Source organism: Paroedura picta, chromosome 3, assembly GCF_049243985.1.
Source record: "Paroedura picta isolate Pp20150507F chromosome 3, Ppicta_v3.0, whole genome shotgun sequence".
Classification (NCBI taxonomy): Eukaryota; Metazoa; Chordata; class Lepidosauria; order Squamata; family Gekkonidae; genus Paroedura; species Paroedura picta.
Window position 1 is genome coordinate 158,789,740 of NC_135371.1, and position 23,018 is coordinate 158,812,757.

General features: G+C 47.9%; 1 protein-coding gene across 3 annotated transcripts in view; it reads left to right on the top strand.

The window, feature by feature from the left end:
- AGAP2 (ArfGAP with GTPase domain, ankyrin repeat and PH domain 2) overlaps positions 1-23,018 on the top strand; it is a 146,015-nt gene that overhangs the window by 48,110 nt on the left and 74,887 nt on the right. For 2 of the 3 annotated variants that reach the window (XM_077328965.1, XM_077328966.1), the window contains exon 1: positions 7,851-10,643. The exons of the other annotated variant lie outside the window; for it this stretch is intronic. In XM_077328965.1, the coding sequence (XP_077185080.1) occupies positions 8,930-10,643 (1,714 nt within the window). In that variant the 5' untranslated portion in view covers positions 7,851-8,929. Of the gene's footprint in view, positions 1-7,850; positions 10,644-23,018 lie in introns of those variants that run through there. 3 annotated transcript variants of the gene reach the window in all.

Below are 23,018 nucleotides of genomic sequence, written 5' to 3' on the forward strand. Positions count from 1 at the left end.
AGGTATATTTTACGGTTCCCATTAATGTTGATTTCCTCGCTTAGTTTAATTATTCCTGCTGTTTTCCTACATTTGCAGAGCTTTGGTTGCCATAACAACAAAATGTAGGAGTCTTTTTTTAAAATCTAAGACATATTTTTGTCAGCCTTTCTGACTCAGAAGGAAGCAGACGGATTGGACAAGGATTTTTGGGAAGAGGGGGTAGGAAATGAGATTGTCCGGGATAAAACATGATTGGCAGGGAAGCTTTTGCAGAAGGGGCTGTTTGTTTAGTTTTCGATTTCCAGCCACAACTTAAAAGAGTGAGCAGGTTTCTGATCTTGGGTTTATGAAGCTCCATCTGTAATCTACAGAATGGCTTTTAGAAAAGTCCTGGTATAGCCTACCAATCTGGTCTTTTGTGAAACAGCAAGAGTCTTTGGATGTCAGGAAAGTTCTAGTGCATTCTGAGCAACCTGCTGCTTTGTGGCAAATGTTATTCAGTGGTTTTTGGTGTTTTAAAGGCACATGGTGCCGCTCAGGACTAGGGTTGCCAGCTCTGGGTTGGGAAATGCCTGGAGACTTTGGGGGTGGAGCCAGGAGTGGATGGGATTTGGGGCAGGGAAGGACCTCAGTGGAGTATACTGCTATGGAGTCCATCTTTCAAAGCAGTCACTTTCTCCAGGGGAATTGATCTCTTTAGTCTGGAGATTGATTGATTGATTGATCGATGAATTGTGGGATTTCTGTTCTGCCCTGTCTTCAAAATCTCAGGGTGGATTACACTTTTATACAATAACAAATCCCTGTACTTTCAAATTAATAATGATTCTATAATCCATTAAAATTAAAATAATTCCTATTAAACACAGTATTAAATATGAAAATTGACCATGTGCTTTTTTTGTAGATGAGCTATAATTCCAGGGATCCCCAGGATCCCTACTCAGGAGCCAAATCTGAAGATCCTAAAGGTCAACGGCCAAAGGGGAAATGAGTAGGAAGGTCCATGGCTCAGTGATGGCGCATCTGTTTGGCAAGCAGAAGGTTCAGTCCATGGCATTTCCTGTTCAAAAAGAATCTATGTAGTAGATCAGTGGTCCCCAACCCCCGATCCGGGGACCGGTACCGGTCCGTGGATCAGTTGGTACCGGGCCGCAGCTCCTCCTCGTCCTCCTCCCCGGCTGTTGCCTTGGGGGCTGGCCTGCTACTCTACCGCCGGCTCACCTTTGGTGCTCTCCAGCAGCTGCCATGGCTGGGGCTCCCCCTCGGTGTGGCCCTGCACAGCTGCTGCTTCTGGCAGAGCCCCCCCAGCGGGCGGCGGGAAGTCAGGGGCACCGGCGGGAAAGCAAGTGGAGCAGGGGCTCAGGCGGCAGCGCCAACGTCCCTCGGCAAAAGACTACCCCCCCCGGGCCTCAGTAAAATTGTCAAGCATTGACCGGTCCCTGGTGATAAAAAGGTTGGGGACTACTGTAGTAGATGAGATCCTCAGTCTGAGAACCTAATCTGTTTTAAGTAAACAGTATTAGCTTTTGCCTTATATCTCCACTGTTATGATGGTTGTTCATTAGTCTGAGGAAGAGCGTCTGCACTCGAAAGCTCACGCCTTGAAAAAATATTTGTTGGTCTTATTGGAATCTATTTTTGTTGTGCTACTTCAGACCAACATGGCTACTCACTTGAATCAGTACTCACCTTAATGAATGAACAGTCTGACTCAGTATAAGGCAACCTTGTGTGTTCATGTGGGATGCACTTGCACAAATTGGTATGAACTAACTAGCCAAATGTGGTCAAGTTCCTTCTCCATGGGTGATCACCTGGGTAGACAGAAGCACCTGATTTCTGTTTGCTCTGTTCTCTCCATTGGTGGCAGGAAGTTTGACCTCTTACTGCAGGGGTGGCCAAACTGTGTCTCTACAGATGTCCATGGACAATTCCCATGAGCTTCTGCTAGCTCAATTTGCTCACCACAAATTGGCCACTCCTGTATTACTGGATTGCCAGCTACCTGGAGAAACAAAAAAATTCCCTGTCCCTTAATGGGATGCTATTCATGGTGTGAATAGCTGCCTGTTTCCACACATCAAGCTTCTGTGAAATGGACAGGGTATTTTCTTCTCCAGGCTTGTTGTCCACCTTGCACCTAGAGGACCAACAAATATGGCACAGAGGCCAAGGACTTTCCCTGACGTTGCCTCCTCCTGATGTTTTATTCTGAAGTTTACAGTCTCAAAATGTCATTGTTCCCCTCCATCACCATGGCAGCTGGCTAGGTTTGCCAACAGCCCGGGAAGGAAATATTCTGTCCTTTTAATAGAGGCTTAAAGTGTGGAAGTGTGTAATTAAAGCTTTTTATGGGATTGAAGTAGACAATATATCATGGTAAATCACATCCCATTAAGACATTCTTCTCCTGGCCTGGTGGCAACACTTCTCGCAGCCTTTGGTTGACTTGTCTTCCATGAATATGTCTAATTACCTGGACCCTTCATCACATTCATAAGAACACTGACACTTGCTCTTGAAGAGGTGTGTGTGGAGGGAGATCACCCGGTCCTGCTGTGGTGTGGGCCTGATCTGAATTGGGCATTCCTTGCAGCAATTTTAAACGATCAGAGATGTGAGGGGTCATCTAGTCCTACCCCCTGCACAATGCAGGAACTCACAACTACCTGCCCACCCACAGTGACACCAATTTCATTCCCAAGTGATTCCCCCACCAAAAAATCTCCAGAATCCAGCCTGGCGTAGAGGAAAGTCACCTACTCTCCCACAGTGGCGATTAGCGATTAGCGATTCCTTGGGTATGCAAGGAAGGGCCACAAGAGACAAACACTGACACATACTTTCCTGCCCACCCACATACAATCTGCCTAAGTTCATAAAATCAGCATTTCTGTTCAGATGGCTATCTAGCCTCTGCTTAGATACTTCAAAAGAAGGAGAACCCACCACTGCCCAAGGAAGCCTATTCCTCTGAGGAACTGCTTTGTCAGGAACTTTTTCTGGATGTTTAGCCAAAAATTCTTTTGAATTAATTTCACAGTTTAGCTGTGAAATGATGTCAGCATCTGTGGATTGGACCCATGAACTCTCTAATATCTAGTGTGGCCCTTAGATTGCTGTGTACACTGGAGATCTCTCTCTCTCTCCACACACACACACACACACTGGGGCCCAGCTGACTCAACAACTGTATAAAGCTTCATCCATACATAGTTAAATATTAAAACTTTAAAATCCATGAAATCCTTAAAATGATTGTAGGAGCTGGTTCATGTGTATCACTTGATCATCATGACTTGTGGCTGAATGCTGAAACAGTCTTCACCAAAGTGTTGTGTTTGAGTTGACGTTAAAATGCGAGTCACCTCTTCCCTCCAGTCAATGGGGGAGGAACGGAGGTACGTGAATCAGCTCCACCGTGATGGAATTAACAAGAGCAAATGGCCAACCCGTTTTACGCCTGACACATTAACTTTCTATGATCAAGCAATATTTCTCCCACAAGCATGCAAACTGCATCTCCATATTTGCAGATACAAGTGCCATTCTGCCCAGGAAATTCAGTAATGTAATTGGCGGCTTGTGTGAACTAGCCCTGAATACAAAGGGAAGGACTCATAGGCTGCATTCACATACCATTGGACTGGATATGGCTGTCGTACCAGTTATATTCAGCTGGAGTTTTGAGCGTGGAGAAGGCAATCCAACTCCCAGTGATTTCAGTAAAGAGTGTAATATCCATTGTGGGTGGGTGGATGCTGCCCTAGTGGCCTGTTTTTTCCTTACTTTTGCTTTCCCAAGCTTCTTCCTTTGATCCAACGAGGTTCGTCAGTTAAATGAAAATTTTTCTTGGCAAAGCCATAAGCAATGTTGCGTGTCTGCACCTTTTTAACTACAGGGGCCTCCCGGAGCACTGAGAAATGAGCTAGGATGGATGTTTCAAAGGAGAGTTTCTATTTGGTACCAGCTGTTCTGCCACAAGCCAGCTGTGCTCCACTGCTGGCCCAGGTAGCTACTCAGAGGGGTTGTGTATGATAATCCATCACCGGGCATCTCAGACTGGGAACCCTAAAAGCAGAAGGCTAGGTACTTCACTGACAGAGTGGGTGGGTCTGATTCCAGAACACATAAAAGGCAAATTGGGTTTCCTTAAGGCTAGTTTATGCTGTCCCAGGCAAGAAGCCCAGCAGCCCAGCTGAAGTTTGCTGTAAGTAGGGTGCAACCAATAAAGGGAGATGGTCAAGATTATGACCCTGAGACAGTACGGACTCCTTCCTTATCAAGGGAAGAATTATTATAATGTTGAATTATAATAATATATTGAAGTCAAACTCCAAACACTTTTATCATGCAGAATAGCATCTCTGTAAGACTTGACAACAGAGGTTGTCCCAGAAAGGGCAAATACTGTTAAGAAATGTATTAACACAATTAGACGGTGTCACTATGATCACCAAGACTGGAAATCCCAGAGTGAATTTAAAGGAAGAGTACAAAACTGCTGGGCCCTTTTCCAATATGCGTTCAGGAACAGATGAAAGTTGGGCCTTTTGGCTCTGTAGAGGATGGACAGGCTAGTTAGTTAAAGAGTTTAATATGATGTACTTCAAAGCCCACCAATATAATTGAGCCCTTGGGCACTGTTGGCATTTTGAGGAGGGAGGTGGGCATTACTATAAAATGGTCCCATGGTAGCCAATCACAAGTGTTGGATGGTTGCAAGACAAGCATCCTCTTACCATGGAGGCAGCATTTCTGAATGGGTGCAGAGACACACTGGTTCTTCTGAACCTCTTGGGTTCGTCCGAAACACCTCCTGCTCTGGTGCGATGAAGGGAAGCCAGGACTGGCTGTTTGCTTGGGGCAAGCAGGTCCCAAGAAACCCACCAGCAGGCACAACACTGGGGACCAGTGCTGTACATGCATGTACAAACAGATGTGATGGAGATTTGAGGTCGACATCCCTACTGACCCTGAGCAACCGTAACTGCATTGGTGTAGATTCTGCAGCAGCTCTCACGTCTCATTGAAGTACAACTAAGCAGAATGGAGATTGTACAGGCATCGCGTGATTGGGATGCTGATGTTGTCATTAAACGGACGAGTCAATCCCCACCCATGCGAGGATACCTCCCAACAAAGCTTAGCCCGGTTGTGCTTGAAGAATTTGTCAAGTGGGGAGCGTGTGACGAGTCGGGCTGGTTCCAACCAGAGCAACCTGTGTCTGTTCTACTCATTGTGCAATGGTGCTTCCGAAAGCAACATGCATCCTGCCAGGAAGCAAAGATGTGCAGGTGGGTGCAAGCACACAAACACCTTCCTACCAGGTAGAGAATTGTGGAGATTATGTCTGTGATGTAAGTACAGTCGGCTAGAATTGCTCCCTCAGCGCTTTGGAGAAGGAAGCCGCCAGTGTGGAGTGTGCTGCTTTCTGAATATGAATCACTTTCAGTGGTGCCGTCAGTGGGATATTTAGGTGCAATTAGCATTAATTGGCCCGTTTGCTGGCAGCATGAGAATTCTGGATGGTCCATTGCGTGCAGAAGCACTTGAAGGAGGGCAGAGCATGTATGCACTTAGGGAGATGGAGGGGTGTGGGGACCCCTGCCTCCTTGGTCGCTGCTGCTGCGGAAGCACAGGGAGGCAGCAGGGAGGGCTGTTGGATTTGGCTGGGACACAGTGGCCCGGACAAATTAATGCTGGCTGTGAAACAGGGAGTGTTTCCCTGCTCATCTGCAGGTTTTGCTTCATAAGCTATCATTTTCCTTTTTGAGCACAGGACATTTGGGGTTACATAAATGCCGTCTGAATGGTGGCTGCATTTGCAGACTCTGTGATCTCGCTGCATACCCACGCCATGATGCACCCTTGTTTCCTATATCAGTGCTCCCTTATTTCAGTGCTCCCCCATCTTGCTGTGTTCCACCATGGCTCCATTCCCTTGTGCGAATTTCCCACTATATCTTGTATGGCCTGGTAAGTAGCCTAGATGAGCTGCATAACTCAGACAGATGTTTCCCCATAAAACTACCCTTTAATCACCTTCAGGGTGGTTATTCAAGAGCAAAAGAATCTATCACCAACTCTCCAGTGCACGCTTATTGGGAATTAAGCAAGATAGTGGAAGTTATTTAAGATTAGCTGGGAATACAAGGGTTATTATTATGAGTCTTTGAGATCCTGTCAAGCCCGTGATGTAGTGGTTAAGGTGGAAGATTAGGATCAGCCTTGTTCTATTCTGGCATGAAAGCTCACTCTGTGACCCTGAGCCAGTCCTTCCCTTTCAGCCTGCCCTACTTCACAGGGTTGTTGTTAGGATAAAACTAAGGAAGGGAGAATGATCTAGAGTAGCGATCCCCAACCTGTGGGCCGTGGACCACATATGGTCCTTCGACTAATTGGAGGTGGGCCCCGAAGGACGCCTTCTCCCCCGCCCCCCGGCTCTTTACTTCATCCCCCCCGGCCCTTTACAACACACTTCATTGTTGTGGCATGTCTGTATCTTATTTTGAAGGGATGTTTAAACATTACCATAGCGATCAGAGAGCGTAAGGGCAGTGGTTGAGAGTAGAGGATTAAACTACCCCCCCCCCACCGGGCCTTAGTAAAAGGCGTTGAGTGGTCCCCGGTGATAAAAAGGTTGGGGACCACTGATCTAGAGCACCCTGAGCCCCTTAGTGGAAGGGCAAGCTAAAAATGTACTCAATAAACAATTGCTTGAAATTATGTTCTTTGGGTCGGGGGCAGTAAAGGCATCAGAACTGCCACTGACTCACTTCTTCTACCCTCTCATGTGTTGATTTTTTTCTTCCCCTTACATTGTTGTGCTGGAAAGTTCATTCACGCAATTGTATTTTTGATGCGATTACGTCGGTTTCACCACCTTGTTACCATCCGCTGGCAATGCACCCATTCTTGTGAATGCCTCAGTGCACGTGCCTCAGCCACTGCCTGGTTCAACCAGCATTTTGAACCTCTTCCTCTTCCAAGAGGAAGAGAGCCGTGAACTAGACACGGATCTGCATGGCTGTCAGTAAACTTGGGCCCCATAGCAAACCTGCCATTTGGCCTGGCCTGGTCAGCCTGGTGGGCATGGATGCTGTCCCTTCTGATGGTGCCTGTTTTTGCTGGACAGGGACCTCCCCTTGGCTATAAAAACCACATCCCCTTCAGCTGAAATGGAGTGCCCCCATTCCTTTTGCCTGACTGGGCCACAGGCAGGTCCTGCATGGAAACAGGTGGGGGGAGAGGTATGGGTGGTGGTGGGTCCAGACAGGCTGGCTTGTTAAGCTCACCCCCGCCACCTGTAATTCTGCAGGCAGCCTTGCCCTAACAGGCTTTCCTTCTCCAATTACCCTGATGATCCCGTGGCAGGTGGGGGATTTGCACACATTAGCTGCATGAGCAGCTAAGCCTCCAGATGTTGAGTCTTCCCAGCTGTTCCCAGCTGATTCCTCGGATGACCTTGGCCGGGCTGGGTGTGGGGGGGTGGGCACCGGAAGAAGCCAACCAGAAGTGGCTAATTGCACCCCATGACAGGTAACTTTTGTTGTTGTTGTTTGTGCCAGCACCGGAAGGGCGGATGAAGTTCAGACACGCCGTGATTAGAGGAAAGCCCGCCCAGCGTTGCGCCTGATGAATGGTTCAGGGAGGCGATCGGCGCCTCTCGCCGGTTTTCGCGGGCAGGCGGCGATTCCGCGCGCTCCAGTCCGGGATTTCCACGCGTCCCTGCAGAAATCCCTCACTTCTTGGCTTGTGCATTTTCTATGTGATAACTCTCAGGATCTTTTTTCTCCCCCCCCCTCTCTTCTTTCCCCCTCCCTTTCTCCCTCCCTTTTTAAATATTTCGGGTCTGTAGAATGCAGCAAGTGATCGTGGCGCAGGGAGGGCTCCTTCCCCCCCCCCCCGGGAACCGCTTTTGCTGCTGACATCGCTTGGCTTTGATTTCCACGCTTGCACCCACCCACCACCTTGATCTCTCTCCGTCTCTCTCTCGCTCGCGCTCCCTCCCTGCATTTCTGCTCGCCACCAGCTGCTGCTTTTTGCAGCCAAGCCGCTACCCAACGCGTGCACACAGCCTTCCTTCCCCGCCCCTCCAAAAAAACCCACCCCGATCTAAAGTAACTGGGGGGACTGCACGGAGGGAGACATTACCGCAGCCAAGGAAGATAGGCGGGATATTTCCTGGCCTCATCCTCCGCTTGGGCGGCTGGCAGCAAGCCGGAGGCAAAAAAAAAGAGAGAGAGAGAGGGGGGGGGAAGAAAAAGGGGGGGGGGAGACCTGTCGGATGTACCGTAGGAGGGCTGCGAATGACAAGACCCGGAGGGGCAGCGTGAGAGACCCTGGCAGCTCGCCAGGACTGAGGTCTGCACCGAGGGGCTATCAGGGTTGCGGCAACACCACAAAAGAGGATTTGCTCGCAGCGAAGCCGAGATTTTTCTCTCCCCCCCCCTTCTTCCTCCCGCCTCCTTTTCTTTCCATGCTCCTCCGGCTCGTCTGCACGGGAACAGCCATCCTGCGCCCTCTGCCACGCGGAAGCCTTTTCTGCCTTCTGGGAGGAACGGCGTGCCCCTAGGCTGGGGGGCTGAAGGGGATCGCCAGCCAGCCTCCCTCCCTGCCCTCCCTCGGTGGCAGGTGGCTGGCTGAAAAGATGCTCACCTTGGTGCTGGCAGCCGGTCTGCAGAGGAGCAGGTAAGCCCCCGCCCCCTCCTCCCCGGACCGCCTTCAGGAGTCGGCGACAGGGAGATGCCCGGGCTCTTGCCACATTCCTCCGGAGCTGCCCTTTGTGCATGGACAGAGCAGGGCGGGTGCTAGGGCTCCTGCCGGCGTCTGTTGCCGTCCCGAAGGGGGTGGCGGCTGCGGCGGCTTCGGCAGAGGGGACCGTCTGGCAGATGTTGGCTAGTGCTGTGGCTGCCCCCGCCATCCGTTCCCCCGGGCACTCATGAGCAGAGGAGCCACCTTGCAGCGCAGGACGACCTACCTGATCTCCCTGACCCTTGTCAAGCTCGAATCGGTGCAACAGCAGCAGCAGCAGGAAGACGAGAAGGCGGGGGTGGGAGATGGAGCCCCCCAGTCTGACAGCCGAGAGGGCCACTTCCCAGACGTCAGCCCTGCGGCCCCGCTGGCCACAGACCATGCCGGGGTGAAGGGCCACAAGGAAGCCGAGGAGGCTGCCAAGCACAAGAGGCAGGAGCGGATCTTCCACCGGCAGGATGCTCTCTGGATCAGCACCAGCAGCGCCAGCACTCCGGATTACCTGCTGCAGTTGTCACCCAGCAGTCCCGGGACGCCCGGTCCTTCCCTATCCCCGGACAACACCGGGCGCACTGCCAGCTCCCTTTGGACATCGACCACTGGCAACAGCCAGGGCACGTTTTGGGATGCAAAGGTGGGGTCTGCAGCGGGTCCCAAGGCCAAAGCCTCCGTGAGCGTAGAGGCGCCTGCCATTGCGCCGAAGCCGGAAGTGCTGGGGCCTTTGGTGGCTCCAGCTGTGCCCCCCAAGCCTGAGCTGGCTGTCCCCTCTGCCACACCAGCGGTGCCCCCGAAGCCTGAGGCTACCGTCCCCTTTCTGGCTTCAGCTGTGGCCTCCAAGACTGAGCCAGCTGTGCCCTTTGTAGCTCCACCTGTGCCCCCGAAACCTGAGCCAACGGTGCCCTCCGTAGCCCCAACTCTCCCCCCAAAACCTGAGCCAGCTATTCCCTGTATAACTCCAACTATCCCCCCCAAACCAGAGTTTCCAGCAGCCGCCTTCCTTCCACTGGTTGCTCCCAAACCCGAAGCCCTCATCGTCCCCACTGCCTCTCCAGCTGTGACTGCCAAGCCTGAAGTAACTGTGGTTTCAGCCGCTCCAGCTGTGGCCCCGAAGCCCAAAGCCATTTTAGTTCCAGTCCTGCCCACCATTCCACCCAAGCCAGAAGTGACTCCAATCCCCAAGGCAGGGCTGAAGGAAACTTTGGGGGTGCCCGGAGATGAGTTGCCGGCTCCCCCACCGACCACTGCCAGCTGCTCCTCCAGTGCCGCGGCACCAGGACGCCGGATGTTGGTGAGCCACGCCAGCTGGGGTGGCCCAGAACCCGGGACGACAGAGCTGACTTTGGGCCGCGTGGGGGGCTCTTCTTTCTCCCACTCGGGAGCTTCCTCTCCTCACCCGGCCGCTGGGAATCGGCGCCTTCGCCTGGCCACGAACAAGCCTTTCAAAACGGTCACCACCAGCGGGGCCAAGATGGGTGGCGAGCCAAAGGCCAGCAAAGGAGGACACAAAGGTGGCACCCCCAACCGCTTGTCATGGCCGGAGAGCGAAGTGAAAGGCCGCATGAAGGTGGCGGTCAAGGGCAGCGGGGAAACGGTCCCCAGAGGGGGATCCCGGGCTAAATTATCCCCTCACAAAAACAAAAGCAAGACTCTGGACAACAGTGACCTCAACCATGGCCCAGCCAGCCTGGTCTCTTCAGGCTCCTGTTCTTCAGAGGCAGCGGTGGGGCTGAAGAGAGGCCGGGAAGGGGGTCGGTCCTCCACCCGTGACCGTAAGATGCTGAAGTTCATCAGTGGCATCTTCACCAAGAGTCCTGCTTCCACCCCTACTCACCCTGGGCCGGGTTGGAGTCTGAGCCACAAAGAGCTGCTCAGCGTTGAACTGGCCAAGGGAGAGTTGCCCAGTGAGTACCGGAGCCCAAGAGGCCTGATTTCTTTACTCAAGTGGAAGGTGTGAACTGCGGCTGACTGCCAGCAAACTGATGTGGGTGGGATTTGGGAGAAGAGAAGGGGGGACCTGAGCTCATGGGTGATTCGAAGCAGGCTAGTCAAGGGGATGAAAGGTGATTCCTATAATGAAAGGTGATTTTTGCTGTCTCGTGTTGCTACCTGAGAGGTCTAAGGAAGAGAAACCCATCCAATGCTTTTTCTCAGTTTCTTTGCCTCTGAACTCCTAGGCAGGTGACCTCTAGCTAACCTCTTCTCTCCCCTGCACTTTACAGATTTCATACAGAATGTTTGCTGATATGGTGTAGAAGGGGCGGGGGGGGGGCTTTTGAGATTCTTGGAGGCACCTTGTGACAAAAGCCTGCATTTTTCTGGGGAAGGGAGATTCTGGACTGCCTACCCTTGTTTCCAAGGTGATGGTAGATGATAGTCACCAGTGAAACTCTGGAAGTGTTCCTCAGGAGGAGGGGGAGCTTCTTGACCCCATGTGTGTGCTGTAGCAACTGAAGTACCCTTATTTTGGGAAGGGGCGTGTGCATCTGACGGATTCTTTGCAGAATGGCCCCAGTGTCATTTTTCCAGGCCCAGTACATTTTGACACCTGCCTTTCATGATCCCATCTCTTTCAAGACCCATGGAATTGTGTAGATGAGGGGAAGCATGAACAGATCATGGTTTGGTAATAGGTTTGTAGGCCAACCTGATTTCTCTCCACCCTCCAAATCCTGATTGCTTGTATTGCTTGTATTGCTTGTATTCTGTCCTTCACTCCCAGGTTTGGGCCCTGCCCCCATGAAATTGTGGAATGATGCTCATTATAGGTTGAGAAGAATGCTTTCTCCAGTGAGAATGCCATAGGAGATCATCTCTAGATGTTCCTCAGGTTGGAGTGGTTTATAGTAAATTGTATAGAAGAGGTTGGACATAATTCCAGAAGGCAGACCCCGGCTCTGCCCTTGGAGATGCAATGTCGCTCTCCTCCCAGCCTTTTGGTCCTCCCCTCCTGCTATGCATTCTGTGCTGAAAGCCTCCTACAATGACAAGAAGATGAGGGTGATGATTAGGGGATTGCCTATGAGATGCTCTGCTTGTTAGGAGGGATGCAGTGCCCAGATCTGCCACCTTCAGGGGTCTCTCTCTCTCTCTCTTTCCATCCTTCGGAGCATGATGAGAGGGACCCTGCTGAGCCAGAAACAGCAAGCACCAAAATGGGATCATAATTTATCTCTGCAGCAAATAGTCGTCTTGTTCATTGTGCTGAACAAGTAGTCTGCTGATTTTACAGGTTGCTTCATGAGTATTGCATGGGAAGCAGGGTGGGGGGGAGAGTGGGAAGGAAGGAAGAAATGCATAAGATTCTGGAAAAGACATAATTAAGTGAAGATGCTGACAGATCTATTTGACAGTGACTGGTAAATGCTTTTCTCTGATCCACCGGGCAAGGATTATTGGCATCCATTGAAATTTAGCACGCAGTAACATTAAAATAGAAGAAAGGAAGGCTGGTTTGTTATCTTTTTATTTTAAATTCTCCACTAACCATACCAAGGATATGTGAACAGTATGATGCTGCTGTAGAACATTTTATTTACTTCTAGCCTTCATTTCTCCCCAGTGGAGACCCACAATGGCTCACAACATTGTTCTTCCCTTCTCAAATGTATCGACGGCGCAACACCCCTGTAAGGTAGGTTAAGCCAAAACAGAGAGGTTGTTTCAAGGTCATCGTGAGAACTATTGTAGGAGTCCCCATTAAAGTCTGGGCTACAATGCAGCCAAGGCTATCTCCTGTATTTAGGCGCCAATAACGTGGGCTTTCCACAAAAATGTTCACCAAAAATTCTAGTTCAAATTTGAATAAATATTTAAATTTTGCTGACATTTTTAAAATAATGTTAGCAAAAGAAGGCAAATCGTCTCTCTACAAACCAGAATCATGCACGACTGCCTTTCTCAACTTTTTGATTTTTGAGAACCCCCTGAAACAGTTTTCAGTCTTTGAGAAACCCCGGAAGTGGCACACACACTGAATATGGTTGGGAAGCATAGCTGTGGACACGCCCACCAGGGGCCCCTCCCTTTTCCTGCACTTTCCAGGCCCATCACTGGCCATTTTGGGAGTGGGAGGGTAGGTTGATGGGACCATATATGGCAGCTTTTCTCAACTTACTGTTGAGAAACCCCCTGAAACATTATTTAGGCTTCGAGAAATCTCAGAAGTGGCGCAATTACGCAGAATATGGGAGGCATAGCTCTGTACATACCCACCTGGGGCCCCTCCCCTTCCTCCCTTCTCCAGGCCCATTACTGGCTGTTTTGAGAGGGGATGGGTAGGCTGATGTGATCATATATGGAACCATTTCAATTGTTTTACTGTTGAGAAACCCCCGAAACATTCTTCAGGCTTCGAGAAACCCCAGAAGCAGCACGATCATGCAGACTATAGACGGGAAGCAGAGCTGCATACATGCCCACCCGGGCCTCCTCACCCTCTCCAGGCCCACCCACCGGCTATTTTGGAAGCGGTGGGTGGATTGACATGGCCGTATATGGAGATGTCACCCAATAAATGTTTAACAAATTTTTAAAATATATAAAAAATTAGCTCCCACCCATTCAGGAAACTCTTCTAAGCTGTCAAGAAACCCCGAGGTTTCATGAAACCCTGGATGAGAAGGCCTGATGTATAAACACTGGCATTCATCCTTGCTTCATATCCCATATTTAGCTCGTCTAACATGATTGAGTTACAGTCCAACAGCTCTGACTATGGATAAATGTTTAGATTCGAGCCCAGTAGCACCTTAGAGACCAGTAAGGTTTTGGGAGGTATGAGCTTTCAAGAGTCAAATCTCCCTTCAGCAGACGCCAAAGGGAGCTTTAATTCTTGAAAACTTTTACCCGCCAAATCTTGTTGATCTTTTCAGGTGCTACTGGATTCTAATCTTACTCTAATCTAACTCTGACTATTCTTCTAACGGCTACCATATTTACGGGGCAGAAGACTTCAGGTGGAAAAATATGGCAGAATCCAAGCCAAGCGGCTCATCAGCATATCAAAGTCTAGCACTCTTGGGGGCGGGTGGCTTGAAAGGCCCTCTGAGCAGCTGTGCTTCTCTGCAGTGAAAGGTCAATTGCAATGAAAGGAGAGATTAAAGGGTATGTTTCAGAAAGCAGGAGCGACCACCCTCTTATCAGTCAAGGCTAGTCTTCCTCCTAGCTGTATAGTTAGAATGAGACACTCAAGCAGTTTGGGAGAGTTATGTGAAGAGCTGTTCTTCCTTCTGCAGGGCTGAGTCTTTGTCTCTAGTCCCTCTTTGACAAGCAGTTTTCTATTAAGGTCAATGGACGTCTCAGTTCAGGAAGTCTCTTAGAAGAAAGAGCTCCGCATGGTCCATCCTCTGTAAGTGCATGAGAAATTCATATTTGTTTTCCTGATTTGCAGGGAACCCTGGGAACTGTAGTTTTCAAAGGGGGCTGGTAATCTCTTCCAACAGAATTCTGAACACCATTGCCAGAGTGCAGTTCTCAGGATTCCTTAGGGGGAAGCCAAGATGGCATGTAATAATTGTGTAGGATCAACTTACTGTGGATGAAAGAAGAGAAGAGAGAGAGTGTTTCTGGGAGAGAAGAAGATAGTGTTATGTCAGAATCTTACAGTGAGCTTCCATTAGGTCACAAGATCAAAATGCCATCCAACTAGTCCATTTTTCTTGCTACCTCTTATGGATAATCTTTGTGCCTTCTGCCTTTTGAGGATGCTGTTTTGAAAAACGTTAGTGTACGATATCAGAGGGCTTCAAGGTTCAGCTCTCCCTCTAGGATACCTAGGGGTGTTCTTCACCAGTGGACAACAAGGGCAACGCCCTAGGCTTGCTCACAGCCCCACCCCCTTAGTGGAAGCTGGCAGAAGTTGGCTGCTGCCACTGATTACACGTGACTTCTTGTGGCGATGGTGGCTCCTACCCATTTTGCACCAAGGCAAGGGCTGTTCCCTGCTTAGCCTCAGTAGGTGAGGGCAAAGGGTTATTCTGGAAACCCATCTTAGACTTTTGCCCAGACCCTAGAATCACTAAGACCACTCATGAGGATATTTAGAAATTGATTGAGGTGGCAGCGGAGGCATCCTATCCTTAAATATGTGTGTGTGCCTGCGTATAAATGCTAAAGGTGCTCTGAGCTGCTTTTCTAAATCCAGGCTGATGAAAATTTGGCCAGGGGTCTAAATGGGAGACCACCACTCGAGTTTGTATCAGGATCTCTTGAAGTTAGGTTTGCCAACTTTGGGTTGAGGAATTCTTGGAGACGTGGGAATGAGCCCTAAGGAGGGCAGACGCTGGGGATGTGCCACAATAAAGTCTATTCTTTGAAATAGCCATTTCCTCCGAAGGAACTACTCTCGGTTGTCTTGAGATCAGTTGCCATTCAGGGAGATTTCTTAGAATCATAAAAATCATAGAATTGGAAGGGACCTCCTGGGTCTACCTCACCCACTTGGGAAGAGCAATGACTGTCGATTGACCTTGTGCAGCTTGTGCTTCTCCAGACTGGATGCAGCAAGCACGTCTTCCAGGTTGCCAGATGCTTGATTGACCTTTTGGTACTGTGAATCCCAGGTGGTTCAGTTGGGTGTAGGTCCACCTGGGGTGGTTTACACATCAAAAACGCATTTGAGTTTTTTAGCTTTTTCTTTGAAAAACCTTTCTGTTTGTATCACATCTGACTGTTGAAGCATGATAAAATGCAGAAGAGAAATGGAACACTCTTGCTGATGGATGTTTTGTGTGAGCTGTACACGCCACTGTGAAGAAAAGCAAATTTAAGCCTCCAATGTGAAAACAGGGTTGGCCAGAGTCATCTAGGAGCCAAATGTGGTTTGTGGAGAATTCGGTGAGAATCTTGCTCCAGCTTTCCCTTGCCATGAGCTTTGTGTCCAGATGTGTGCCTTTTTAGAAAATGCCATAATTTTTCAAATGCCTTTAAATATATGGCAATCGAGGGAATGCCTGTCTTCTATGATTGCAGCCAGTTTTTCCCCCATCACTTCCCTATTTCCGTGTCCTGGCAGGCTCTCTAGGATTAATGGGTAGATTCAAATGAGTACCCGTGTTGGTCTGAAGTAGCACAATAAAATCAGTCCAGTAGCACCTTTAAGACCAACAAAGAATAAATCTTTGTTGGTCTTAAAGGTGCTACTGGACTCTGATTTTATAGGATTAATGGAACCTCTGACCACTGCTGACAGTGCAGTGGGTGGAAGACTTTAGCATGCAGGATTACAGAGCCATTCTGTGAGTATTGATCTCTCAGAATTTTCACCTAAGTCCTCCTAAGATAATGTTTTGTTGTTGTCCTGCATCACAGGAAGGGCAGTTGCAGCACCAATGCAGCTTGCTTCCCTGTATCAAGGCTCTCACAGGTCCCTTGGCAGTCCAAAAGTGGAACTGGGGATTCAAGAACTTGGTACACAGACTACTTGAGAATGTAGCAGGACGTGTCTCTCTGGAGCCCTGGTCTGTTTGTACAGGCATACAGAGCCTTCTGGAATCTTCTCATGGCCACAGTTATTCAGGTTTTGAGAACATTCTGGTAAGATTATTCTTCACACTCTGTACATGCCGGGTGCCTTTGGAAACTACCCAGATATTTCAGCTGGCTCAAAATACAGCCACTGACTAACTGGCTGGCATAAGTTAGGAGCGGCACGTTACGGTTTCTTCACATTTATTTTAAACCAGCCCTTTTTCTCCCTTCGCAAATGTAGCAGGCAGGATTGTTATTTCAAGAACAAGAATAGCATGGGCACAAAGGAAATCTTCCCTCTCTTGCTGTTACTCACCTTCCTAAACTGCTTTTACCCCAGCTGAGGGAAAGTCCCCCCCCCCAAGCATGTATAAAAGCAGCTGAAGGGGCTTTTCCCGCAAGAAAATGGCAGAGGAGAAAAGAGTTTGTGGGAGAGAAGAAGGGACCTTTCCACAGTTTTTAGAAATTGAAAAATTGAGGATGAAATGGAGGAGGGAGACAGTTATGAGTTGTATTGGGTCCTGCATTGGGGAGAAAAGCTTGGTATAGTGGTTAGTAGTGTGGACTTCTAATCTGGCGAGCTGGGTTCGATTCCACACTTCCCCACATGCAGCCAGCTGGGTAACCTTGGGCTCACCACAGCACTGATAAAGCTGTTCTCATAGAACAGTTTTGTTAGAACTCTCTCAGCCTCATCTACTTCACAGGGTGTCTGTTGTGGGGAGAGGAAAGGGAAGGTGAATGTAAGCTGCTTTGAGACTCCTTTGGGTAGGGAAAAGCGGCATTCTTCTTCTTCTTCTTCTTCTTCCATAAGATGTATTTAAGCCCCTATACAAAACTTTCTTCCATAGATGTATTTGAGCCCCTATACAAAACTTTCTGACAGTCTTTTTTTTTTTAACCTGCTCCGGCTGCCTGTTTGTACTTTATTTATTTATTTAGCAGATTTATATGCCACCTTTCCCCAAGGGCTCAGGGTGGCTTACAATGCATCATAAAAACAATGATTAAAACATGTTAACATTTTAAACAGCCAAATTCACATTGAAAACAGTCGAAGGAACTACTTACCTACTCTCTGGTAGCAGGAGAGTAGTGTGGTAAAGTGCTTCAAATGTTAATAAACTCAGTGGGCCTGCAGATGTTTATGATTTGTGTTTGTGTAGGGAGACCAGCTTATTGATTGTATGTGTAGGCCTCAACCATAGGCCTGGTGGAACAGCTCTGTCTTGCAGAAATTGTTCTTTTCCGGGAACAATTCAAAATGCTGGTTCTTGTTTTGGAAGCCCTGATTGGTCTGGGGCTAGGTTATTTGCAAGACAGCATCAACTTGTTTAAACCCAACACACCTGGTAAAAAATAGTTATAGATGTTTCAACATCCATCTACCTCTGAGAAAGGAATTTTTTTTTCTCACACTTTTGGAAGTTGACTCTTGTGTGCCCATTCTCCTTTCTCCCTGGATACTGTTGTTGTCTGTATATTTTCCAGCTCTTGAATTCCCTAGTGATATTGTCATGTTTTAAATTTTCTTTACTTTTTAATGTTATGGATGGTTATTTTGGTCTGCTGTTGTTTAAATGATCTTCTTAGGCCTGGTATGCAATATATATATAGATATATTACTGATGTATTTTTAATGATGATATTTTTGTGAGACTTTCTGACTGTTTTAAACAGTGGGATGTAAATATTTGTGTAGAAATTATGTCTCTGTAAATTTGGTTCATTATTCTAGGACTTGGTTGTGGGTTTCCTCTAGAGAGTCTTAGAAACTGAAGTTTCCATAGTGAGGATACTAAGAACTCTTTGCTGTCCCCAGTTAGAGAAGGGCTAACTGTCAAACAGCATAACCTTAAGCATGCACACTTAGCACTGCATACATGTTTGCCCCGGTGGGGCAACTTTCTGTGGAGGAGCTGTTTTCAAGCCATGAAAATAGCTCCCACTGAGATCCCAATCCTGGTTTTGTTTTCCCATGCCAGTTATTTAAAGAGCAAAAAATCACATTGGGATTTCTATTTATGAAGCACTGGTGTAAGGTCTGGCTTGTTCCTCAGTGGGACTTCCTTCCTGATAAGAGTTCTTCATCTGTCCTATAGGTGTACTTGTATCTGTTGCTCCCTTAGAAACAAAGGGTCGAATTCTTCCAGCTTTTTCATCCACAATTGCCCATCCTCTTAGTACAGCTGCATCATACATGCCTTTAGTCCATGAAGGCCCCATGATCTCCAGCACACCCTTTTTCGTGGTCAGAGCAGGCATCCTCTCTACCCTTTTTGAGCAGCGGAAGTGCTGGTTGGACCTAACACAAAAGCTCATACTCTGGTGTGAATGGAAATTGTTCTGGCACAAAGTATTGCATTACCAATTATAGCTGGTGCGGTCTATATATAGGTAAGCTATAGCGACATCAGCACAAATCGTTCTCTAGAGCTTTGGAATCGAACCTCTTCTTGCCCCCTAATTTTAAAGAGAGGCATCTACTTTTACAGGATTGTGATGGCTTTGCAAAACCAGAGGTTTGGGACAAACAGGAGTGATCCCTACGATTCATGGGAATGCCTTCAAGGACTATATTGCCTTCACATGGGCTATATTTCTGCCAAAAGCTGGAATTCAAGTGGAATGGATGCATTCCACCACGTGGAATGGATGCATTGTTTAATAAAATAGTAGCAATTCACTCTACAAAATTCCAGATTAAACTTCCTCTTATATTTGTGATTTGCCATCTGAACATGTGGTTGCCATGTTCTTTACTGCTGAGAGCTAGTGTTGCCTTTTGATTAGGGTTAGACTAGGATCTGAGAGGCTCCAGGTTGAAATCTACACTCTCACACGGAAGCTTTGCTGGGGGACCTTGAACCAGTCATACTTTCTCAGCCTAAACTACCTCACTGGGTTGTTGCGAGGATACAGTAGACGAGAAGGGGACATTGAGAAGCTGTTCTGGCTCTCCATTGAGGAGAAAGGTGAGGCATCAGTGAATTCAGTGGATAAAGTTTATTTTGTTGCTGGAAAATAGACAGAATGAGCTGAGCATATGGACTCCCTGGGACAAATACAGCCCCTTGGGGTGATCTATCTGTCCCACTTTCCCCCTTGCCAAAGTGGCATCTGAATTTTCTGGCAAGCAACTTTAGAAAGTCAGCATTGAGGGCCGGTAATCCCAAAAAGTGGTTCTCTTGGGAGCCTCGTTGCTGACCTTGGAACTAGACCCTGAATCTGCCATGTGATGGTCTGCTAGGGATGAAGACTTGATCTGTATGGAAATGTAGCTCAGCATCACACTTACTCTCTCCTGCCTCACTAGCTGAGAAGAAACTTCCTGTGTATTGAATTTTTTTGTAATGCCCAGGGAATTCGGGTCATTAGAGTACAGCGTTTATGGGCCTGGGTAGAACTGGTGTTTTGGATTTGCAAGTTGACAATGAGAACTTTTCCTGTCCTGTTCCATATGAGGAACTGGGGGTTATAGGGGTTAATAGTCACTTCAACTGTAAACAAGCCCAGGCTGGGATCCTACCAAGTCTAAGTAGGGAAATAACTTTTTTTTTGAGGGGGTGTCAGAAGGATCTTGTCTGTGAACCCCACACTTTGGTTTTCTGGCATGGGAACTAGAGGATTCATGGACCCCCAGAAAATCCAATTAGAATCCAATTAGAAAATGTATTGCACTCCTAACAATAGGAGCTAAATCCTTTCAGTCAAAGGGTAGTAATTCTATTGCAAAGGATTTTATGACAAGGTGTTTGTGAATGCAGTGCTCTTCCCCTTCCCATGTAGCTTCTGTGTTTGAGACTTACGAAAGATATGGTTAGCTTTCCCCTTTCTGCATGGGACCTTGTTCATCTCCTGTTCTCTCCTCCTGCCATTATTTACCAAGGTTCCTATGCTCTCTAGGTAGGGAATTCTGCTTTATGGCCCATGCCTAGGTTTCTGGTCACTTCTGGTTTTGCAGTTCTCAGATCTCACTACCTCTTGGCATGCACATAGCCCACAAATCTCCCTTCCATACATCACTGTTCAGCTGGGGAAGCCTGTAGGCCATTTTGCATACACCTCCTGGCCATACCAGGGTTTGCCAAGGAAATTTTTAGACATTTTCAGATTCCAGAGAATTGTAGCTCTGTCCGCTAGTGCAAATTTTTGTAGGTAGGCTGTAGGCTTCCATATGTAAAGAGGCTTCAGACATAACAGTTTGAGATCTCTATAACACCATACTGCTTCTGATTGACATGGCTCTTTAGCATCTCAGGAGAGGTCTTTCCTGGTACCCAGTTCTTTTCCTTGACAGTTGAACCTGTGGCTTTCTATCCAAAATGTATCTCCTTGGCCACCAAGCCATGGCTTATCCCTTAAAAAACATTTCCAGCCAAACTATTGTTGCTGCTTCTGAAACGGAATTTGTATTCTGTTATCCTGGCACATTTATTTGGCAGCTTTATTAGATGAAAAAGCATTTTAATGATTTGTGTAACCTTGCTCTCTGTTTCTGGCCTCTCTTGTTTGCAGGATTTCAGTTCAAGGCCTGGGGGTAAACTGGCACTCCTACCTTACAGTCACAGTAGTGTGTGTACCACAAACCTATGCAAGCTCAGGAGTAAAAAAAAAACATTGTAGGAAATTATACGGGTGGCAGGAGTCAGCACCCTGAGACTTCTGGTATCATTTTTTTTTAAGTTTCTAGTTCTCATGGATGCAAAGCTAGTTTTGACAGTGAGCAAGGGACTTCAGTGCCCTGCTGCATGGATCTCTGTCCCTCCCATGACTGGCATAAGCAGAATAAGTCATGCTAGACAAACCAACTTGCCAAACATGCTTACTCTGCCTAAATCGCTATGGCGGCAAAATGTTCTCTCTTTTTTTCTTGCATCGCCTTCTAGATACGAGCACTGCACATGCACACACGCCCTTCAGAATCTAATCAAAAGAAGTTAATAAAAAGGATCCGTAGCTGTCGAGTCTCCGCGCACGTAATTCGCTTTGCGTGGGGATGATTCAGTGAGAATGGCAGCATTCACATCCTGTAATTGCCAAGTGAATATCAAATAATTTCTCCTCCCATTAAAGTCCCGGGGTTCTTCCGAGTGATAATGCACTCGGCATTCAGAGCACCATAGAATGGAAGGAGATGTCTGTGGGGCGTGTGTGTCTGCGGCTAGCCGCACGCACAGGGAAAACAGCCCCATTTATCAGTAGCATGCCAGCTGCACTTTCAAAGGAGATGCATTTTGCATTCTGCCCGTGGATATTTTTATGGCCACTATGGGAGGCTGAGTGGGTGAATAGTGGCACAGTCCAATGCTGGGCAACCACACGATATCCTGGCCTGTGATGCTGGGATGACAGTGTCCGTAACTGGCTTGTTCCATTTCACAGCGGGAAAATAATACTGAATGGGGTGGGGTGGAAGAGAAGCCTTCCTTGCACTTGCCAAACTGTTTGGGGTTTGAAAAGCTAAATATTTTGTGAGAAGGCCATTGCAGTAGGGGGGAGGGAATTAAACGTTTTGGCCAGGGGAGTACTGAAGATGACAATAGAAGTTGAAGACATTCCAATTCACTGTTTGGTGAGAGAAAAGCATTCTGCGTGTGGATTAGAGGGGCACTTGATTTTTAAAGACTCTTTGACCGATTCTGAGCTTTGAACATAGAGTGAATGTCCACATGTGGCAAAATGTAAAGTTCTGGTAGCATGTTCAGTATCACAGCTTCCCGCACTTAAGAAATGAAAAGAAGGATATGCATATAGAACTTCTGTTCACATATCTTCAGCTCTTTTTGGATGGCTTCCATTATCCTCACCCCTTGTTGCGTTCCTTTACTTTGAGATAATCTCTCCCCCTCCCCCCATGTAAAGCAAAGCGTTATTGTTCTTTTGGTGATGATATAGTTGGTCCTTGGCCGGAGAGTCTGGCCTCCTTGGCCCTGGCCTCAACCTGGTGGAATGAGCTCCTGGAAGAGCTGAGGGCCCTGCAAGTACTTTCTCATTTCCACAGGGCCTGCAAAATAGAGGTCTTCTGCCAGTCATTTGGATGAGGCCAGACTGATTAGGATCTGGGCCCTCTTCACTATAACTACAACATCACAGGATTATACAATCTCCCTGCCCCCCCCCCCCCCAAGGCACAAGCTTCCAGGGTGGAGTGGAGTTTCGAACCTGTGTCATTAAGAGCCAATGTAATGTACTGGTTAGAGTGCTGGGAGAGGATCTGAGAGTATCCATAAAAATAGCCAGCTAATGTTGGTATAAAACTCCTTTAAACCCCTGAGTGAAGATTTTGACATGGTGCCCCGATAACAAAAATTAGGCCCCAAGCAAACCTCTATGGGAGAGCATTCCAAAGACAAGAGTGCCATCCCCCAAAAAGCAGGGTCTCTGTTTGCTGCCCTCCTCACCTCCATGGTAGAAACTCAGAGGGCAGGTTTTGAGAAGAAGACCTTGGAGAGCAGGCTGTGAGAGGATCTTAACTGGTGAGTAGGACAGTACAAAAAGAGGTCTAAGAGCTTGGCATTCACAGATAAGGCATTTCATGTCACGAAGGCAGTAGTGGAGATGGTAACTTAGCAGAAGTGATGGCCAGAAAATAATGATTGTCCTTGGTAAATTGTGAAGGTTGGAGAATATACAGTATGAGAAGCAGGATACGAAGAGCACTGCTGGCTCTAGACCCATCCCTCCACACAGTACCCAACCAGCTGCTGTGGAGAACCAACAAAAGGGCATAGAGGCCAAGACTTTTCCTTGATGTTGCCTCCTAGCACTGATAATTCAGGTTTTGGTAGGCAGCCTTGGCGTGTTAG